A 10,086-nucleotide genomic window follows, 5' to 3' on the forward strand; every position below is an offset into this window, starting at 1 on the left:
TCAAAACAGAAAATTGCTAAAATGGACTCCTAAATATTGCATGCCATCCACGTATATGCTCTTTGTAGTGCCCACTGCCACACGTAAATCCCATACATCTCCAATCCAATGTATAAAGATCTGACCATTGCAATTGAATGTTAACCGAGAAATGCAGAGGAAAAATGGCATCAAATCTGAATCCAAGATATGCATACACTGTAGTTTATGTCAGAGATGTAGCCAAATCTGTTGCATTTTACGCCAAGGCATTTGGTTATCAAGTGCACCGCTTAGATCACTCTAACAGGTAAAAGACATTGAAACATTATTACAATAAATGACATTGAAATCGCATGATTATTGTTATCTTAGAATCCCAAAATCTTAGTGCATGTTTGGGAATGCTTGTCAAGTTTTTTGAACCGTCAGACGTCATTTTTATCTATGCATTTTATATGATTCACGATTTATAATCGTAATTACGTGCAAATGATTCCAGCATCGTAGAAGTAGATTGGTGTCAAATAGACACTGCCACAAGAATGGTCTTGTGGGGTTCTGTGTGATTTGCACGAATTTCACCTATCTTTAATCCAATTGAAATTAGATTTTTGGTAAATTCTAATAAAAATTGATGAAATGAATGGTTGAAAAATTATGAATCTAATGAAATGTGTTATTAAGGTTAATTATCAATTTTAACTTAAAATTCACATCAACCTAAAATTTTTATCAACTTTTTAATCTAAACCAAGCACGTATTAAATTTTTTTGACATACAATAAAAATCAATACTTAGCACATCAGTGGCCATGATTGAATTGGAAGGTGTTTTCTTGTCTTTTTCTAATGATACAATATGACTTCCAAGATTCGAATGATGAAGCCTTTGTTCTTTAGCCATATCATGCTACTTAGCCTCACCTATATAGCACTAATATAGCATTAAATGACATTTTAAATGGAAGGTAGAATTAGATTACTTATTTCATTAACATATTATTTAATCAATATAGATTGGGGTTATAATTTCAGTAGGGTTAAATAACATTACTCTTTCGTGGGTCTCTCTCGAGATCACTATCAATCTCAATCGGTCTTATGATGGCAGGGAAATTTTACTTAAAAATTATCTTTCAACAACGTCAACAACATCACGAAAAAAGTCAACTATGATCAAGCTGAATCAAGACTTGCATCCTACATCTCTATCCTGATTTTGCGGATTGGGTCCATTAAAACTGAAAAATATAACCATATGATCTAATGTTTTGCACGTGAAAATATTTGAATCTTGTTCTAATTTCTAGGGAATTACATATGTTGAAAGAAATACGTTTATTAATTTTGTTGATTGGATTGGTGTAGATGGGGTGAGCTTGAGAGTGGAGAGACCACAATAGCATTAACACCTGCGCACCAACACGAGACGGATGATTTGAGTGGCGAGGTGCGTATGCCACAATCTAGCCATGAGAGGAACCCGATCGAGGTCTGTTTTGACTATTCAGATTTGGATTCTGCCTACAAGGTATGGAATAATTATTTCCCCCTTGTTCAAAATAAACATAACTTCCTTGTGAAGATTTTCTAGCAAGTTTGGCACACTATGATGTTTTGAGATTGTTATTTGTGGGTGGATCAGAATGCTGTCGAGAACGGTGCCATACTAGTTAGTGAGCCAGAGGAGAAGGAATGGGGACAAAAAGTAGGGTATGTTCGAGATATTGACGGGATTGTCGTGAGGATGGGGAGCTACGTGAATTCGTCCAAAGCCCATCAATGAACATCAGCCTGTATTCTGGATTTATCTCATCTCTTGGCTTTTATTCCCTTCCTTAATGTTTGTACCAATTAAAGATCATTTACTTTTGGAAGTTGCAGCTCATCATTTGAATTAATCTTTGTAGATTGAGATTATAATCCTCTATATGCATAGTTGGGTTGATTTCCAGCCGTGACAAAGTCGTTTATAATGTGGTTCTCCTAGTTCATGATTTGGACCTATGGTCTTTATATAATTCTTGAAGCTTGGGATAATTTTCTTATATTTATGTTTGATTGTATGTACGAAAACATTTAAAATGTGTCTATTTAAGTGTTCATAGTCAAGGGTGAAAATAATTTTAATATGTATTCATTATTCATTGGGATAGTCAATTAGTTATTTGAAGGCCATGAACAATATGTTTTGCACAATGGAAGTCTCAACTTATGCATTGTAGATTTATTATAGTTAGAGAATCTCGTATATATGGAGTTGTCTCAATTGATTATGTAAAAGTTAAGATAATTTTGCGGTTTCACTTATACAACATGAGCATTACTTAATGAACACGTTGATCGATCAATTATAATTTTTATTGACGACATTTCGGTACCCTCAAAGGATAAGGAACAACATTAAAGGCAATTGAGGATTGTATTAGAGATGCTCGAAAGAGATGAATTACATGTTAAATTTAAGAAATATGAATTTTAGTTCGACCTATAAATTTTTTCGACAAGTACATCATTGCACAAGGAATTGAAGTGTATATGACTGGGGTTGAAGCCATGGCTAATTGGTCTAGACCATTTAATGTTGATGAGGCCTGTAGTTTCTTGTGATTTTTTAAAATAAGGGACAAAATAACTCTACTATCTACTATTGTGTATTGCAATTTCTAAATTATTATATGATGATTTTTGAACTTTTCAAATAGAAAAGAAATAGAAAGAGATAGATTAGAAACAACATCTATTATAACTTGTCTCTCCAAACTTTACATTTACAATTAAGATGGTTGTATAGGGCCACATGGGTACAACCAGCATAACCATTACATTTAAGTCTCATTAAGAGATTCAAGATATCATACATATTATTTTTGGTAGTTTGAAAATTTTCACGGATTCAGGTTATAAAGTAACATCAGTGCGCAAAAATAGGTTAAATTAATAGGCTTTTTATACAATGCAATCAATTTAAACTGGGGCAAATTGTATAAAATAAAATAAAAATGAGTAGCTTTATATAAGATTTATCATGAGGATGGCTATATAGTCACAATTATATCTCTTTTACTATACAAATTTTTAATTGTATTACAAGAGTCTAATCTAATTGTTTCTTTTTTTGCATTTATGTTCCTATCATTTCTTCATCACACATCTTCAATTTTTCATTAATTAGCATATTTTGTCCACTTTAATGGTTTACGTTCAAATATTCTATTAGCTTGGTTTGAAATGGAGACAAATGCTATGTTTTACTTTTATATTGGTGAAGGATTGACCCACGCTTGACGATTAACAAGGTGGGCACTTCGTTTTAGTGTCGTGCAAAGAAAATATGGGCTGAGTCATAAACGAATGGCAACTCCGTCGCATTTTTCGGTTCCAAATGATGAATGGGACAAGGATGAGTAACATGGTCACATCCCCAATTTGTCTCGAGTCATTTTAGCCAATAATGGTGTTATACGTTACTCATACCTTTAAATTAGAAGGTGAAAAAATGGGGCAAAAAAAAAAAGTTTATTTAACTTTTTGTTTTAGTTCTATAATTGATTAATAATATTTATTTAAGATATTTATTGTGTAATAATAATGTTTTCAAAATCAGATATTATTGATTTGTTCAATCTTGAACTGGTTCCAAAGTCGATCGGGCTCAAGTCAAAAACTGTCTAAGAAAAGGAAGGAAAAGTGGTCAACGATGGATTGACAGCAGACATGGCATGGGTTTACTGGTTGGATTCCTTAAAAAAGTGACATTTCTTTTATGGTAAATGATTCTATTTTTGCATTTAAGAGATGATGAATGAAGATCAGGCTTGAAGATGATAAAATAATAAAAGAAAAAAGAAAAGTGGCTCTGCCGAAAACTTTACGTCCGTGTTTCATTAATGAGGACTCACAAAAGTATGGCTGGATTCACGGGACCTGCAATAGAGTAACATGGATTAAAAATGCACATTTTGAATTAAATAATTAGCATGTTTGACTCAGCTAAAATTGGTCCATTAATAAATTTTAGAAAAAAAAATAAAATTACTAAAATGTTCAAAGGTATAGTTTTTCCTGACCAACTACTGTGGTCATCCTAATATGGTCGCCAATGTTTACCCAACTTAAATTGTTTGGTCGGCAAAGGTATAGCTTTTCCGACTTCAATTCTTTGGTTGGCAAAGGTATATTTTTCCCGACCAAAAAAAGTAGTCGACCTATATTTTACTGACTTTGTTTTAAGCCTTCACCGACCCAAATTATGGTAAAAAAATCTCTATTGTTCCCGACCAAATTCTTGTTGGCAACTAAAAGCCTATATATCTCCCGACTAAAATGTATTATTGTTGGTAAAAACTTTTGTTGGCTGGCTTCTGGGAATCGAAAATACTGACTAATATTTGACATTTAGCAACTAGTCTTTGGGTTGGCAAAAATCATATTTCTTGTAGTGTGAGTTGCTCATTATCTTTAGAGATAAATGTAGGATAATTTGTTATCTTTAAAATCACCGGATCTTCATGTTGGATCATCAAGAAATTTGAGATGTACAGCAGAAGCGTACCTGAATTAGAATGATTGATGCAATAATTGAATCCTGAGGCTTAGTCTTCCAAATCTACACGTAGTCTCATTTTCTCTCTGTAATGGGATGCAAAAGAGAATGAACAAATACGTACTCTCTCTCTCTCTCTCTCTCTCTCTCTCTCTACGTGTGATTCGGGGACCATAATCATTTATATGTATATGCGCTTTGACCAAATTCGACCCATCATAGAATTAGGGACTTGGGCTCGGTCTCTACACATATATAAACAGACACTTTAATTGGATGCATAACGACCCAAAATCGAAGCCTTATTAGATCAATTTAAATGGGCTCAACCGAATTCGATAGCTTTTAATTTAATACACAACAATTTACACATATAAGCCCACACGATCGTTTAAAATTCCTTACAATCTCCCGCTTGGGCTATATATGCTACTTTATAATTGTGCATTAAATATAACCATATGAGTACTCAGAATTTTACTATCATTACTGAATGCATCCCCAAACAATTCGGTCCATCAATTATGTCAACATAGGATCAAAGCGGCTTTCATTACTTCATTGTAATTAAACTCATCAATGGTTACGTATATCGATATAACTGAATGACATGGATCAAGCATGAATGTGTAGCATGGAAATTACATGTGATGTGATCTGTAACATGCCTATTTCCAACTAATCCACCTTAATACCTTAGTGAAATCATTTTAAACAAGTTCACAGATAATAAACCAAATAAAACCTTATAACCGAAAATACTTTAACCTTAAATAGTATCCAAAATGACAGTATATGTATCTAGTACAAAAATGCAAACTCTCACTTAAAACTAACTATCCTCAAGAGACATTAGACCCATATGAGCAGTGCGCTCATGAAAGACATCAAGTATTAATCCCTTAGTAAGCGGATCCATGACCATGGAGTTTGTCGCAATATGCTCTATTGACACATGTCCACTTTGAACTCTTTCTTTAATAGTCAGGAATTTGATCCTATATGTTTTAACTTTGTTAAGCCCCTGTTGTTATTGGAATACAACACTGCTGATTTATTATCACAAAATATCTTGAGCTTCTTTCTATATTATCCACAATGCGCAGCCCAGTAACAAAACTACGTAGCCATATTCCATGATTTAATGCCTCATAATACGCTATAAACTCCGTTACCATGATAGAAGTAGCTATGAGTATCTGCTTAGCACTCTTCCAGAAAATAGTACCTTCAGCAAGCAGGTAAATATAGCCTGAAGTGGATCTCCTACTATCGTGGCATGACGCAAAATCGAAATCAAAATAACCGATAATCTCCAATTGATCCAATCTTCTATATGTGAGCATGTAGTCTTTTGTTCTCTGTAAATACCGCATGACCCGTTTAGCTGCTTTCCAGTGATCAATTCCCGAGTTACTTAAATATCTCCCTATCATCCCAATAATGTACGCTATATCCAGATGCGTATGAACCTAAGCGTACATCAAACTCCCTATAGCTGAGAAATAAGGAATTTTCTATATTTCTTTAATTTTCAAGTCATTTTTAGGGCACTGACTTAAATTGAACTTTTCTCCTTTAGCTACAGGGGTGTCACCTAGTTTATAATCTTGCATGTCATATCTTTTAAGAACCTTTTCGGTAAAGATCTTTTGTGATAATCCAATAATACCTCGAGAACGATCTCGATGTATCTAATTTCCAATACAAAAGAGGCATCATCAAGATCTTTCATCTCAAAATTCTTTGCTAGAAATCTCTTAGTTTCGTACAATAAGTATATATTGTTACTGGCAAGCAATATGTCATCGACATATAAAACCAGAAAAATATACTTACTCCCACTGGATTTGTGGTATATACAATCATCGACCAAATTCATCTCAAAGCCAAATGAGATGATCACTCGATGAAACTTGTAATAGCATTGACGAGACGCCTGTTTGAGTTCATAAATAGATTTCTTTAATTTACAAACCATTAGCTTTGTATCATCTGATACGAAGTTTTCTAGTTGTACCATATAAATTGTTTCATCAATTTCACCATTGAGAAACGCTGTTTTAACATCCATATGATGTAACTCAAGATCGAAATGGGCTACTAATGCCATTATAGTCTTGAAAGAGTCTTTCGAAGAAATCAGAGAGAAAATCTCTTTATAATCAATGCCTTCTTTCTATATAAAGCTCTTTGCGACAAGATTAGTCTTATACCTCTCTACATCACCTCGAATCCTTCTTGGTCTTAAATATCCATTTGCAACCAATGGGTTTCGCACCTTCAGGCAATGGAACAAAGTCCAATACGTCATTATCCTTCATGGACTTTATCTCTTCATTCATGACATCGAGCCACTTTTGAGAGTTAGAACTTTCCATGGTTTGACGGAAGTTGATCGGATCAACTTCAACCATTCCAATGTCAACTTCATGTTCTTGGAGAAATATGATGTAATCATTCGAAGTCGTACTTCTTCTGTCTCTAGGGATCTTTTTAATGGCATTGGTTCTTGAGGCTGTAGAGTTTGTTCTTCTGGAACAATTTGTTGACCTTGAGAGAGAGATATGGCATTGTCTTGATCTGGGTTTGCTTCCTGAACAATATCAGTGATAGAAACCTTATTATTGTCAATGGCAATTGGAGAAATTTCAACATATTCCTCCTCAAAGACAAAGCCTGTAACCCTTTCTCTCCCTGTAAACTCAACATCCTCAAAGATCTTAGCATTTCCTATCTCAAAAATTCCCTTAGTTGTGAGATCATAAAACTTGTAACCCCTGGACCTTTCAAAATATCCAATAAAATAGCAACTAATGATCCTTGTGTCCAGTTCTTTTCATTTGTCTTATAGGGCATTGCCTCAGCTGGATACCCCCAAATGTGTACGTGCTTCAAGCTAGGCTTATTGCCCATCCAAAGCTCATAAGAGGTTTTATCAGTGACCTTAGTTGGAACTCGATTGAGTATATATGTTGCGGTTTTTAATGTTTCATTCCAGAGGGATTCTGGTAAGGTAAAATGACTAATCATACTCCTCACCATGTTCTTAAGCATTATGTTTCGTCTCTCGATAACACCATTCATAGTGGACAAACCAGGTATAGTACACTGTGGGAGGATACCGCATTCCTTTAGGAATTTAGCAAATGATCCCGGACGTTGTTCACTTGAACCATCATAACTGTCATAGTATTCACCCCTACGATCAGATGTGACGCTTTTAATACTTTTACCGAGTTGATTCTCAATTCAGCTTTAAATTTTTTGAACACCTCCAGTGACTGTGATTTTTCATGAATGAGATATATATAGCCATATCTTGAAAAATCGTCTATGAACGTTATAAAATATTGTTAACCACTCCAATAACCCATGGGGAATTGTCCATATCCGTATGTATAAGTTTTAAGACGTCTAAAGTCCTATTTGCTTGAAATCTCTTTTTATTAGTTTGTTTTCCTTTTGTACAGTTGACACACAAATCATAATCTGTGAAATCAAGAGGGTCAAGAATCCCATCAAACACAAGTCTCTCAATTCTCCTTTTGGAGATGTGACCTAATCTCTTGTGTCACAATGAGACAGAATTCTCGTCGATTAATTTTTGCTTTACATCTTGAGTACTTACGTGTAATGATTCATTAAAAGAAGTAATTGTATCAATTGAATAAAGATTATCGTAACCTAATAAAGAACCGAAACCAATTAATTTTGAATCATGAAACAACCTAAATTTTCCATTTCCAAATGAACAAGAATAATCAAATTTGTCCAAAATAGAAATAGAAATCAAATTTTGTCTAAAAGACGGGTACAACAAATGTCTCATGAAGATCCAAATAAAATTCAACCTTTAATAATAATCTTAATTTTCCTATTACCTCTACTTCCACCTTCTTACCGTCAATAGCATAGATGTATCTTTCACCATCACTTGATTTTCAACAACTCAGGCAACCCTGCATAGACATATTGATGTGAGTTGTTGCACCAGAATCTATCCATCATGTGTGTCTAGATACCGAAGTTAAATTAACCTCATAACAAACCAAATGAAGAAAAATACCTTTCTTCACACGCCATGCGTGATAATTGGTACAATTTTTCTTCTTATGACTTGCAGCTCCACAAAAAAAAACAATCACCTTCAGTTGGTTTCTTAAGCTATTTCTTTTGCGATGTTGTACCCGCAGCTTCCTTATCAATCTTTTCTTTTCCTTTATACTTCATTGAGACAAGGTTTGCCAAAAGTGTACTTATTTCAGCCTTTTCATTCTTAGCAAATCTCTTCTCAAGATTCTCAAGGAAACCCTTAGCCCTAGTCACCTTATCGGACATAGTGCCCTAGAATGCTTTTGGAATAGCAAGTTTCATGACCATTAAGCTTATGCGGTTCAATTGTTCCCATTTTTCCATCTCCCTCTTGTCATCAGAGGTACTCTTATCAGTAAGTGTAGCAGGTTGATCGACCCGTAAAGCAAGGTCCAGGTTCATGACTCCGAGACGTTCTCTTGCCACGCCCTGAACTTTGTGCCATTTAGCATTGGAATTGAATTGATGCTAGCAGAGATATTAGAAGCAGAACCTGAAACTGAATTAGAGAATGGTTACTACGAATAGCTCACACGAATATCTTTAATATGAAAATAATAATAATCTTAAATAGTGGTAGGCCCATCACAAGATATTTAACACAATATCAGTATCTAGTCTTTGGACAGAAATATTGATTTGTGAATGGTACTCTTGGCGTAATGATCAAACATTGACAATAAAACAATGTGTCAATCAATAAACCTTTTTTTGGATCGATTTATTGATTACACACCAAACCAAAAAATCGTCACATGTTTATAACCACAGGTGCACGTGTATTCAACTAAATATTGACCTTCCTTTGGGCCAATCAATATTCCCATGATTAACACACGCACAAACATATTTTAATATTTTAAGTTAGTCAATTTCCATAAGAGAGGTTTCTTTGACAATATGTTGCTTTGGCAACATGTTGCTTCGGCAACATGTTGCTTCGGCAACATGTTGCTTCAATTAACTAACTTTCAAACATTATATCTGTTAAAAGAGTCCTTAGTACCAAAATTTGAGAAAGAGAATCACCAATTTTGTATATATTATTTAGTTTTAAACTTTATGGGTCTTAGGATTAATAATTCAAAAATTTAAGGGGGGCAAAATTAATTAATTCCAAACTTTAGCGGTTGAAATTAATAAATTTGAAACTTTAAGGACAAAATTAATTAATTCAAAACTTTAGAGGATCAATTAGAGCAAATTTACAACTTTAGGGGCCAATTTGAATTAATTATTAAAGTTTGAGGGCTTTAATTATAAAATCCAGAACTTTAATGGCCCGAATTAATTAATTTTTAAACTTTACGATCTGAATTATTAAATCCAAAACTTAAAGACCCAATTTGGATGTACTTTAAAATGTTAGGGACTGGAACCTTAAATTAAAATACTAACCCTAATTGCAAGCAAAGGGCTTCAAGTTACCTAATTTGCAAGACAAGCTCCCGCCCCCAAAATCA

General features: G+C 34.0%; 1 protein-coding gene across 1 annotated transcript; it reads left to right on the forward strand.

The window, feature by feature from the left end:
• Positions 1–77: 77 nt before the first annotated feature.
• Positions 78–2,019, forward strand: LOC111408195. Its single transcript, XM_023037990.1, has 3 exons — positions 78–289; positions 1,351–1,513; positions 1,628–2,019. The coding sequence occupies exons 1-3, from the start codon at positions 138–140 to the stop codon at positions 1,766–1,768; spliced, it is 456 nt and encodes a 151-aa protein (XP_022893758.1). The 5' UTR covers positions 78–137; the 3' UTR covers positions 1,769–2,019.
• The last annotated feature ends 8,067 nt before the right edge of the window (positions 2,020–10,086 follow it).

The sequence above is a fragment of the Olea europaea genome, chromosome 13 (assembly GCF_002742605.1).
Source record: "Olea europaea var. sylvestris chromosome 13, O_europaea_v1, whole genome shotgun sequence".
Taxonomy (NCBI): Eukaryota; Viridiplantae; Streptophyta; class Magnoliopsida; order Lamiales; family Oleaceae; genus Olea; species Olea europaea.